We start from the raw sequence: 13,365 nt of genomic DNA on the forward strand, positions 1-13,365 counted from the left end.
CTCTCTCTCTCTCTCTCTCTCTCTCTCTCTCTCTCTCAGACGCATCTCTCTCTCCTGCGATGGCTTGGCAGTGACGCGACGGCGGTGGCAAGACGGCTTGACATTGGCAGCAGCATGGCTCTTCCTCTGTTTGGTATGAAAAGAGACGGTGGCTGTTTTTCGTGTTAGGGGGTAGGGTTAGATAAAATTAGGATATATTGTATTAATTTTAAATTTAATTTAATTATTAATTAATTAATTAATTAGTTTTTAATTAAATATTTTAATTTAAAATTAAAAATAATATAATTTATTTTTTATTTATAAAATTAAAGTATTAAATTTTAAAATTTTAATTATTTCAATTATGTTATATAAAATTTTTTTCTTTTAGAATTACTAAGATTCATAATTTAAATATAAAAAATTTTTCAATAATTATAAAATTAAATAAAATTTATAGTTCAATTATCAACACTTAGTTTAATTATTTTTAATAATAATTATGTAAAAATATTATTTAATTATAAATTTTTAAATTATTTTTAAATAAATACTCTAATTTTAAGAATTAAAATGAACCACAATGATTCAAAAAAACCTTAAATGTCCAAAAATTCCCTGAGTAAGAACGGCTGGATTATCACTTATTCAAGAAATAGATAGGATAGAATGAAAAAAGTCGAAAAGAGGATTCCTCACTTCTTTCTCTCTCTAAGCCGTGCTTGCATTTTTCATTGCACACGGCTTTCCCTATGTATACATCTAAACCTGAGTTACTTATCCAGAAGAATACTCTCCAAAAGTCAAATACTCAGTGTTGATGAATCTCAAATTCCCCTGAGATTATTATTATGATTCTTTTATATTTAATATCTTTTCTTTGAATAAATAATATAATAAATTAATTATATTAGATATTCTATATTTATATTAATAAATAAAATATGTAAATTTATCCTCGAAAAAGGAAAAAATGGAATGAATTGATTGCAAATTATTAAAAGATTTTATGATTTTCGCCTCCTCTAAAGAAGAACTTAATTGTCGGGAAAATGGAATTTCCATGACAATGACAAAACCCTCTGATATTATTTGAGAATACAAATTCTTGTTAGACCCCCAAAATTGATTTTGACTTGAATCGTTATCAAAAAGAATCAAATGATTCTGTTGATATATTCGAGTAATTAACCGTTTTACAATTAGTAAGCTAGATTTCTTATCATAATCCACATTTTCCGACAAAATATATCGATTTCTATTAAAATCATGACCAGAGGCGAGTCCATAAATATACTCCAGAAAAATAAGTGGGTATAGGAAGTTCTATTGACGAGATCTATCTAGTTCTAAATATCTTTAATATTCTTTCATCAAATGCATTGCTTGTGAAGTATGTGTTCGTGTATGTCCTATAGATTTACCTGTTGTTGATTGAAAACTGGAAACAGATATTCGAAAGAAACGTTTGCTTAATTACAGTATTGATTTCGGAATTTGTATATTTTGTGGTAATTGTGTTGAGTATTGTCCAACAAATTGTTTATCAATGACTGAAGAATATGAACTTTCAGTTTATGATCGTCATGAATTGAATTATAATCAAATTGCTTTAGGCCGATTACCAATGTCAGTAATTGATGATTATACAATTCGAACTATTCTAAATAAAAAATAATAGGATATAATAAAATCGTTTTATTCATTTATAAGAATTCAATATTAATATATAAATATAAATCATATTAGATTTCACATTATTCTGTTTCATATATCATATATATAAATAGATATGAAACAGAATAATATAAATTTATAAAATAATAAGATTAAATAGAAAAAAAAAACTATTCCATATTTTCAAAATAAATTTCTTATTATTAAAATATTATTCAAGAACAAGCAAATCATAATGATTTTTTTCTTTATTTTCTGTTATTTTTTGATCTCTTGTTCTTGGAATGGATTTTGCAAAGTTCGTCTTATCAACATTAGTTTTTTCTGGATATCTTTTCTTAATTTGACGCTTACTCTTATGAAGCAATGAAAGTACTATGGTTTGATATATATAAAATTGTTCATCCTTTTCTCTAGACAGACGAATTGGTTCCACAATAAACATTGCCTTTTCGATCAATTTTTTATTTTTCGTCAATCCTGTAAAACTTAAACTCTTTTGATTTGCCATAAGATCTAGATTGAGTTCTCCTCTTTGAATAGAGCTTATAGCAATCTCTTTTATATTATTTTTCAACCTAATCAGGAGACAATAAATTTTGATATTATTCATTATTCTGTGATTTAAGGAACCCTTCCAATTCAATTGAAAAATAAAAAAACTTTGTTAATAAGAGATTTATTTCGACCTCCATTCTGTTCTTGTATTTTTTTCCTCTTTCCTGGCCAATCCTGATGCTGTAGACTCTGCTTCAATATCTTTTTCTTGGGTTGAAAGAGATGATTCCAAATCCACCCCACTCGTGTCTTCCGCTTTTGCTTGATTTCGAGTCTCTAACTCGAATTCCAATTTATTTTTTTTGATGATCTAAAAATTATTTTTTTTCTTCCAGTAAATTTTGTATTTTCACTAACATCTTTTTTTATATCTAAATTGAAAAAAAGAAATTCGATTGGTATGATCCACGGGTTATTCGTATATGACTTAATAAAATCTTCATTTGGTATGGAATGATTTAATATTTCTTTATTTATTAGCATCCAATCTAAATGTTTTCTATGCAGATTTTCTTCCATATCTATAATGTAATCTTTTGCTATATATCTCTTTATAGAGATATCGCTTTAAAATTCTAATTTATTATTAATTTATAAATTATTTTTAAATAAATATTATTTAAGGTAAAATTAGAGATAATTAAATTAATTTTTTTATTCATAAAACTTAAGGTATTAAATTTAAAAATTTCAAATATTTAAATTAAATTATATAAGATTTTATATTTTTTAATTATTAAAATTTTAAATTATAAATAAAAAATATCCCGTTCGATATAAAAATTTTTAAAAATTTATTTTAAATAAATATAACAAATCATAAATGACTTATTATTTAATTTTTAAAATAATTTTAAATTAAAAGTATCATTAATTTGACTTAAATATTTTTAGTAAAATAAATTTTTAAATATAAAATTTTAAATAAATATAATAAATTATAAATAACTTATTATGTTAATTTTCAAAAATTTGAAATCTTATATTTAATATGTTGAAATAATTTTTTTTTAATTACAAAAAATTTTTGAATTTTGTGATAAATAAATAACTTGTTACAAAAATATTGTATTTTGTGACAAATTAATTTTTTGTTACAAAATATTTTAAATTTTTGCAACAATTTAATCTTTTGTTACAAAACATTATAATATTTTGCAACAAAACAACAGTTCGATACAAAAGCCAACATAATTTGTAACAAATTTTTTTGTTGTTACAAAATATTCTTATTTTGTAACAATAACTAATTATTGTTACAAAAAATTCATAATTTGTAACAATTTTAAATTTGATACAACTTTTTTGTTACAAATGCTCCATTTTCTTGTAGTGATTCTTTTACTACCCGAGCTCTTTTCTTGCTCAGTTTTCTCCTCCTTTCTTGAACTGATTTTGAGCCAGGATACACAGATAGTCTGTGTGATGTTAACTCGGGTGAGATTCTTCGCATATCAGATGCTTTCCAAGCAAAAAAACATTGGAATTTTCTTGTAGAATTCGGATCAACTCCTGTCTGAGCTCTTGATGGAGTTTTAACCTTATACTTCTAGTTTTCTCAAGATTTCACTGATTTGCACTTCCTCCAGTTTCCCTTATGGTTGAGATTAGAGTGGTTCTCTTTCTCTAGGACTACCAAATTTCAAAACATATACATGTCCTCCAGTAATCATCCCTTTAAGACCAAAGCTTTTATTGTAACATCTTTTCCTTAGGACTTGATCTCTATGTACTATTGCAATTCCCTCTTTTCCTATAAATGCATTGTCGACAGAAGGAACATCAACCACTATGTAGTTGATCTTTAAAGTGTTATTTTTTGCACTTTTTTCGAAAGTAGTATATAGACTAATAAAATCTAGTGGTCTGATCGGAATTTCGCTTAACCCAACTAGAGTATCGAGATAGGCTCTTAAATCTTTTAGGTCTAGCCTAAGCTTGTCAAGTGTCTCTTTGAACAAAATATTGGTCAAACTACCCAGATCAACTAGAATTTTATGCAAATTAGCATTGGCCAAAATCATTGTGATCACTATTGGGTCATCATGTCTGGATAAGACTCCTCGATAGAGGTCTTGATTCTTTTCTCCAATTTAGTATTTTTTTAATTTTTTTTATGTCTTTTACGCAAAGTCCATAAAATGTCTGCTTCCACAATGTAGTATGCAATCATGTGAATATTATGAAATTTCTTTTCTTTTTCTTGCAAAAGAATAGCATGTGAATTGATTTTTGGATTAATTAATTATTGTCCAATTTGATCAAAGTTAATTATAAAAGGAACTTAATCACCAAAAAAAAATTATAAAAAGAATTTGATTATTAAATATTTCGAAAAATGTTGCGTGTATATGTATATATTTATTACTCTTATTTAACTTCTATTTAACCTATTAAACCATTAAACACTTGAACTGATAAGTGAACAATTTATGATCTCCTGTTTGGTTTTATATTTTTATCAGTTTATGAAACCTAACAATGGTATCTTCAAAACAACTTTAAAAGTTAGGCTATGGATTTTTTACTCTCACTTTTATGTGGGAGTATGATTAACCATTTAAACTAAGTAATAATTAAATATTTGTCCCTCTAATTTTTTTGTTTTACACATTTCTCCTATTTCTTTCAATTCCATGTTCAAAGAAGAAATTCTTGACTTTGCTAGGTTTTTGCCTCTTTTATTCGCATTGCTTGTTCTATGTTTCTCTCTATCCGCGCTGGTTCCTCGTTCTCTCCTGCACCGTGCTTGTTCTCTGATCCTCAACGCCGCAACACGCTTCTGCCGTTGCCACTACACTCGGGTATACCACTTTATCATTTTCTGTCGCTTCTCTGTTTTCCTTCTTCACCAGCGACTCTGATCTCTACTTCTCCCTCCATTTTATTTTTATTTTTATTTTACTTCATTTTCTTTTCTATGAAAATTTTATGTGAATTTGAATGTTCTTTGTTTACCACAGTATGAATTCTGAGAAGTGTGCAAATGTGCAATTTCCATTGGCAACAGATTTATTTGTGTTTAATAATTTTACTTGAATGTTGTTTTGATTTCAAAAGAATTTTATACAGTCATATCATTACTACATACTCTCTTATATTTTATACTTGTATTTTAACAGGGAGATGGGAGGCCATTTTGAAAACTTGTAGTTTCTGAAGCCCCTGGTTGCAGTGATAAAGATTATTTTGAAGAAGTTTACAATGTGACAATTCTGCATAGGAGACTGTTCTATTTGTTATATTAGTCCCAATTTATGATGATTCTCTTAATAAAGTTAATTTATCTGTGGATTGCACAACCGTTTTGGAAAATTCAGTTCTTACCTATCAAAAGATTCAAAACCTTGAATACTTTGATAATATCTATCCTTTTTAATTGTTCATCTTCTGATCTTCCTTCTTGTTCATTCCGCAGAATTCATCTATTGTTTCTATTTATCTATATATTATTGCATACTTATCCAGGAAAAATAAATTAGCAGGAGATTTTAAAAGTACCTGACACATGCCTTCAATTTTCAAATATACAATATGACAGATGCTTGTTTCTGAACTTAGTGTTATTCATGTCCGTATTGTGCAAATGGAGATGTGTGGCGTCTTTCAGATGGAGCTTATGAAACAACTACTCTTCTCAAGGATGCTGGAAGTTTCACGAATCAAATATATCTTTTTCCTCCTTAACCATTGTTTTTTTTTAAGTTTGTCCCTCCTAACATAGTAACATGATAAACACTGGCACAGTTAAGATGACTGTTGTATCCAACTTTGATTCCCGCTTAAGGAAACTATTGAAAGATCTTAATGTTTTGAATCCGTGAGCTTCTGTAGTCCCTTCAATATGTTTTTACTTAACTCATGCATATTTTAGGGATGTATTGAAATCTTTGCATTAATGTTTATGCGAACTTGCTTGTTGAACCTTTCTTAATTTGCTCAAATATTACAGTGTCTGTGTACACCTTTCATAATGTCTAATTAATTATGGTATTTTTTACTTCAGTTTGATAAATTTAATATTCATAACAAATGATCTCGAACAAAGATATCAAACTCTAGAGTTCATTTGAAGTCATGAAGCTTAGATAAAATTGAATTGTGAAATATAATTTGCAAACTCAATTTAGGGAATTCATATTCGAGAGTTCAATATCCTTGATGGAGATATAGAATAGTCTATTTATATTAATGTCTGGTTAATTTGTTAAGATTTGGATTGGAAGTTTGGCATGGGAATGAATGATGAATTAGGTGTAAGTAGATTAAGTCTTGTTTTTATTCTATATCTTATGATATAAATCATTGTACTTATTACATAGATAGATACTCTTAATTGCCTGACATATTTAGGGAACCTAAAAACTACTCGAATGTAAAAGGTGAAGAAGAAGCACCATAACAAAAATAATTGTGAATCTGTTTCTAATCAATTGGTCAGTACTTTTTCATTGATTAAACTTGATAAAGGTGGTGTTGGATTAGCTTCACAATCACAAGTGCAACAATTCAAAGAAGCAATTGGTTCAACTAAGTAGGAAGGGTTTCCATCCCCTGCCATAGTCACAAGAATCTTGGACTCATTATTATGAATAACCACATTACTAGGCATTGTGCTTTAACAGGAAGAAGAGATTGGCTGAGACGAAGGAAGCAGCTAAAGTTTTGAGGTTTGGATCTGTGGTTCCAATTTCAGGATCTGACTTTGTTCGAGAGGTTTCACAAGCTCCCTCTGATGTTTGGGTGGTTGTCATCCTTTACAAAGATGGGTATGCTAGATGACATTTCTAAGTTCAAATTCCAGGAAATATTTCTGAACACCACACGTCCTCATATAATATCTATAAATTACTTGGGTGATCCAAATTTGTTTAATTTTATTGTTATGCTTCTTGTGCTTGTTATTGAAGTCTGTTGTACTTTATTATTGACATTGCTGAATGTGGGATTTTGATGCAGTGCATTGAAGAATTTGTCACAAGATATCCTGTAACAAAATAAATTTGTTAAGATAATGTCAACTGACTGCATTTCCAACTATCCGGATCAAAATCTACCCATCGTATTGGTATACAACAATGGAGCAGTCAAGGGAAATTACGTTGGCTTGTGTAGTTTTGGACGAAGATGCACTCTTGAAGGGATTTAATTGATTTTATCTTATGATGCCTTTTGTGAAACTTGTTAGTTTAAACTCTAGAAATATTTAAATTTCAGAAACGTGATATTGAATGCATATTTATTTTCTTTCTTGTCTCTTTTCTAATTGGAACTCATATGTATTATTGTATTTTTGTTGTAATTCTTTATTTTTCATAGCATTTTAGTTCTAGCATATAACTTTGTCTATGCTATTGTAGTTCGTTATTTCTGTTGTATTTAAAAATTAACAAGATTAATTGCTTGTCAAAACAAGATTAAGACCAATTCTTTTAGTGATGTACAACTTGCCAAATTATTTTTGCATTTGTTCTATATAAACAACTATGGGATTAATTTTTCTATATTCTATTATGTCAGCAACTTATTAGTCATACCAACAAAAATTCTCTTGAACTATGATGGTGTACAATATCTATTCATACTTTAGGGAGATCTAAAGATAGTTTATTTTAAAACATCCAAATATTAACATACGAATTTGAAACATCTAGAAAAAATATTATCTTTTATTCAATCAATATAACATTCTACGAAGTTACAATATCAAAGACATTATGACACCACAATAATAATTTGGTGTAAAGACTATGAAGTGCTACAGCTTTTTCCTTTTTTTATTTGTGCCATGTGTGTATGTGTGTATGTGTATGTGAGGGTGAAGGGGGTCAATAAAGGAAGGAAAGGAACCATGATGCAGATGGTACTCTGAAAACAGTTCAAGCGCACAGGGCAAATAAAGAAAAATGGAAAAAATCCTAACAAGCATACACACACATAGGCAGCAAGCCGATCATCAAGCTTCCTCTGACTATTATGTACATGAGCCATAGTACATAACATCCTTTACAGTGTTTGACCTGAAAAAATCATTTGGAGTGTTTCCATGGAAAGCACATATCAGTTCTCAAAAGGAAGGTTTATAATAACACAATAACCAAAGTCTAAATCTTAAAAAAGAAATTCAGATAATGATTAACAAAGAACAAAAAGACTCCATCTTTACATATAAAATAAAGGAACTAACTGTGCTTTGAATTCTAGCTTATCTACATAGACAAAGGCACAAAAAAATTTAAATATTTCTGAAGTTTAAACTAACAAGTTTCACAAAAGACATCATGAGATAAAATCAATCAAATTCCTTCCCTCAGTCATTTTTATTTTATTATTTTACCTAGAAAATCAGCATAATTGGAAACATCATTGACTTCCTAATGATACAATCTCTGAAATTTACTCCTAATCCAATAGAAACATGCATGTCCTTACAGAGTCTTCACTGTTATATATAAGCAGCAATCATTTAACTAAAATCATTTATATTCACATGTTACAATAGATTAATGTTTCATTATTCAGAACTCCAATCGAGTTCTTATAAATTTAAGTCTTTCTCAATATTCCAAAGATTTTCTTGCAATCTTGAACAATGATAATGTTCACTTCAGATTCTTTGATATTAATGTGAGGATATCCCAGCCGTATTTATATTTATGACTTAGAAGGCTATGCTCATAAAGAGCTTCTAAGAAAAAGAATGGAATCAAAATATCAAATGGTGATTTCTCTTTCAAGGAAAAAATAACACTTAGGCCCCGCTTTCGAGGCAAGCATAATTGTGCAGTGAAGAACAAGTTAAGACGTTGAAGGTTGTGCTTGATGTCTTAGAAAACAACACTTGAAACTATTAATTAATAAAAAACTATATAATCATAAGCACTTGAACATTTTTGCTGAAGATCTGGTCATCCTCAAATGTACCAATCCATAACTGAAAAATGCACAATTCCATATTTGTAACCAATCTTACATCATTGTCTAATATACACTTTTTTTGCTAAGCTCTCAAACTCTCTCAAAGAAACAACCATGCAAACCATGCATACAGAAGATAATCATGAGACCAATGCAGCATCTATTCTAACTAACATTTGCACACTTCTCAGAAGGCATATTCTGGCAAACAAAGAGCATTCAAATTCACATAAAATTTTCATAGAAAAAGAAATAAAGTAAAATAAAATAAAATAGAATTTTAAGGAGTAGATCGCAGAGGTAGAGGCAGAGGAAGAAGGACAGAGATCAGAGTCACTAGTGAAGAAGAGGAATAGAGAGGCGACAAAAAACAATGAAGTGGTGGATCCGAATTTAGTAACAGCGGCGGCAGCGTGTTTCGGTGTCGAAAATCAGAAAACAAGCACAGTGCATGAGAGAACGAACAACCGCGCAGATGGAGAGGATCAGAGAATAAGCATGGTGTAAAGAAAAGATCTGAGAGCGAGCTACCGCGAAGGAGAAAAACAAAGAACAATATTGATAAGAAAAAGAGAGAGGAGTAAAACAAAAAAAATTAGAAAAACAAATATGTAATTATTTATTCTTTCAAAAATAAAAAACAAGATTTATTTTGTAAATATTTTAGTGATGATTAATCATACTCTCATATAAAGTGGGAGTAAGAAATGGGTGGCCTAAAAGATAATGGAAAAGAAAAAGGTGAAATAAACGGAAAATGTGAAATTGTGGAAAAGTCTTCTTTCCTTCTCTCTCTCACTGGTCAAAGTCTTCACCCTCCCATTTCCCACTTTCGCCTTATATATGGCAACTACTAACCACTCATAAGCACACACACGGAATCCCCGTTCATCCTCAGCGAAAATCACTCGATTTCTTCTCTCCTTTGATTCTTCAAATCGTCAATTAAAAATCTTCTAAAAACAGTCAAAACTCACAAACACAACGAAACAGAACCATGGCTCAGCCGTCATGCTCAGCGGCGCAACTGGCACAATACTTCGGCCCCAACGCCACCAACGCTGCAGCCGCTGCAAGTCTCATCTGCGATCAGTTCACCGCCGTGAGTATGCAGTACAAAGACACCAAGCACGCAGTGGACAGCACCTACCTCCTCTTCTCAGCCTATCTCGTCTTCTCCATGCAGCTCGGCTTCGCCATGCTCTGCGCCGGCTCCGTCCGCGCCAAGAACACCATGAACATCATGCTTACCAACGTCCTCGACGCCGCCGCCGGCGGCCTCTTCTACTACCTATTCGGTTTTGCCTTTGCTTTCGGCGTCCCCTCCAATGGCTTCATCGGCCGCCACTTCTTCGGCCTCAAGCAAGTTCCTTCAGAAGCTCAGGATTTTGACTACAGCAACTTCCTCTACCAGTGGGCCTTCGCCATCGCCGCCGCTGGCATCACCAGCGGCTCTATCGCGGAGCGGACGCAGTTCGTCGCTTACCTCATCTACTCATCCTTCCTCACTGGCTTCGTCTACCCCGTTGTGTCGCATTGGATCTGGTCCACCGATGGGTGGGCCAGTGCCTTCAACACAGGGAACCTCCTCTTCGGATCTGGAGTCATCGATTTTGCGGGCTCCGGAGTCGTTCACATGGTCGGTGGGATTGCCGGTTTATGGGGTGCCTTAATTGAGGGGCCCAGAATAGGCCGTTTCGATCACACCGGCCGAGCGGTGGCTTTACGTGGGCACAGTGCATCATTGGTGGTACTTGGTACTTTCATGCTCTGGTTTGGTTGGTATGGATTTAACCCAGGCTCTTTTAACAAGATTCTAGTTTACTACGACGAATCTGGCAATTATTATGGTCAATGGAGTGCTGTTGGTAGGACCGCAGTAACTACAACCTTAGCCGGTTGTACGGCCGCCCTAACAACACTTTTTGGGAAAAGGATATTGTCTGGTCACTGGAACGTGACTGATGTTTGTAACGGGTTGCTAGGCGGGTTCGCAGCGATCACGGCCGGATGCTCTGTCGTGGAGCCTTGGGCTGCAATTGTGTGCGGCTTTTTTGCCTCCTTGGTTTTGATTGGCTGCAATAAATTGGCTGAAAAAGTCAAATATGACGACCCGTTGGAGGCCGCTCAGCTTCATGGCGGCTGCGGCGCGTGGGGTGTGATTTTCACCGCTCTCTTTGCGAAGAAGGAGTATGTGAAACAGGTCTACGGGTCGGGTCGGGGGCACGGGCTGTTGATGGGTGGTGGCGGAAAACTGCTGGCGGCGCATGTGATTCAGATTCTGGTTATTACTGGTTGGGTGAGTGCTACAATGGGTCCACTTTTCTTTGTTTTGAATAAGATGAAGTTGCTTCGGATCTCACCGGAGGATGAACTCGCGGGTATGGATCTGACCCGACATGGTGGGTTTGCTTATGCTTACGAGGACGATGAATCGCACAAGCATGGGATTCAGTTGAAAAGAATTGAGCCAAACGCTTCCTCAACTCCTACCACAGAGTGATGATAAGTTTTTCATATTCGCACTTGCATATCATGTATTTTTGCTAGGTATAAAAATAAGATTTGTTTTTTTGTTATTTTGTCTCTCTCGTTCTCTTTGTTTGGACTTTGTAAATGTAATATTAATTAGGTAAATTTTACAATGGTTACAAAACTTTAAGCATATTTAAAAAAATTTGTTAAAATTATAATATTATTTTAATATTTATTAATGTTTTTAATTTAATGATATTTTTAACAAATAGTCAAATATTAAATATAAATGTAATTTTAGTTACAATTTTACCTATCGAAGTTTCATGATTTGTTAATTTAATTGTATAAATTTATTTGTAGCATTGTACTTCTTGTCATCTGTTAAAATTAAGTCATATAATATAAATACAAATGCAAAGAAAGAAAAAGTAAAAGAAAGACAAGGGGAGTTAGACAAGTGGAGTTGTTCAGTACAAATTTTCTGGGTTTTTTAGTTAATATTTAATTTAATTTCTAAATTTATCTGTAAATCTCAATTAATATTTAATAAATTTAGATTCTAATTTTTAAAAATTCTCTTTAATATGGTTTAACTGAAATATTCTTCTAGTATAATTAATAATTTTAATTTTGTTAATAATCACCAGCAATGCCTTGCCAAGCTTCATCTTTATAAAATAATGTTTATAATCTTTAATTTATTATCTGATAAAAAAATGATTATCTTAATATATTAAATAAATAAATATTTATTTTAAAATTCTAATTTTCTTCTATTTTAAAAGTATTGAAAATTTTTTATTTAATTATGCTATAAATAGTAACATTTTATTTTATTTAATACATAGTAAGTTTAGACAACAAAAATTTATGTTTATCTGACATATTTGACCATTCACATATATATTAAATTGTATTAACACAAAATTAAAGAGGGAGTAAATTTTTTTTTAGTAAAAGAATTTAATAATGAATTTTTCTAAAATAAATACAAATAAAAATTAAGAATCAAGAATTAAGAATTACGTCAAAAAATTACGTATTTTTTAAAAAGATTTTTTTTAATCAATGAACATTTTAAAAAATTAAGAATTACTAAAAAGTTCTTTCACTTTATTTTACATTATTTTATTAATAACAAATAAAAAAAAAGAATATGATAGCTAATAGAAAAATAATTGACTGAAAATATTTATCATATTTTATATATCATGGTATCATTACTATAATATGTATAAGCTAAGTAGTTAAAGTGGTGAGATGATAATTTTTTTTTTATTACTTGAATGTAAATGACAATAGTATACTTGAATGTCAATGATAATAACATAGAGATCTAAATAAAACTGGACACTCATATTACATACCATGTCAACAAAAATAAATAAAGAAGAAAAAACTTTTAATTGGACAATAACATGAAAATAAAAGTATTATTTTTGGTGACAAAAATTGATCCACATATAGCATATTTATCCAGACTTGCATGTAAAATAATTGTTCATACCTTAACCCAATAAATAAAAGTCATATCCAATAGAGATAAAAGACCCACCAGGAAAGGTGGCCTTCTCTATATACCCGACCTCTTTAAAGAGGTCGGACACCCGTAAAAGGCAGTTTGGCTATCCTGCCCAAATAGGTAGCTGCCCCCGAGAATTTCGACTGGAAATTTTATCTTCTCTAATAAGATAAGTCTTAACAAACTCCTAAGATAAAGGGAACAGTTATCCATCAGGAAAGATGGAATTA

The 13,365-nt window shown here is 30.9% G+C and overlaps 1 protein-coding gene and 1 long non-coding RNA gene across 2 annotated transcripts; both read left to right on the top strand.

The window, feature by feature from the left end:
* The first annotated feature begins 4,640 nt into the window (after positions 1 to 4,640).
* LOC140177317 (uncharacterized) lies at positions 4,641 to 7,509 on the top strand. Its single transcript, XR_011869144.1, has 3 exons — positions 4,641 to 5,021; positions 5,340 to 6,986; positions 7,177 to 7,509. It is a non-coding gene; the product is annotated as an uncharacterized lncRNA (long non-coding RNA).
* A 354-nt stretch (positions 7,510 to 7,863) lies between these two features.
* LOC112727435 (ammonium transporter 1 member 1) lies at positions 7,864 to 11,714 on the top strand. The gene has a single exon (XM_025777169.3). The coding sequence runs from the start codon at positions 10,133 to 10,135 to the stop codon at positions 11,636 to 11,638; it is 1,506 nt and encodes a 501-aa protein (XP_025632954.1). The 5' UTR covers positions 7,864 to 10,132; the 3' UTR covers positions 11,639 to 11,714.
* Positions 11,715 to 13,365: the final 1,651 nt, after the last annotated feature.

This window comes from Arachis hypogaea, chromosome 12 (genome assembly GCF_003086295.3).
Source record: "Arachis hypogaea cultivar Tifrunner chromosome 12, arahy.Tifrunner.gnm2.J5K5, whole genome shotgun sequence".
Classification (NCBI taxonomy): Eukaryota; Viridiplantae; Streptophyta; class Magnoliopsida; order Fabales; family Fabaceae; genus Arachis; species Arachis hypogaea.

Bases quoted from the DNA above. Each gene is read 5' to 3' on its own strand.
- LOC112727435 (XM_025777169.3), top strand. From the start codon at position 10,133: ATGGCTCAGCCGTCATGCTCAGCGGCGCAACTGGCACAATACTTCGGC.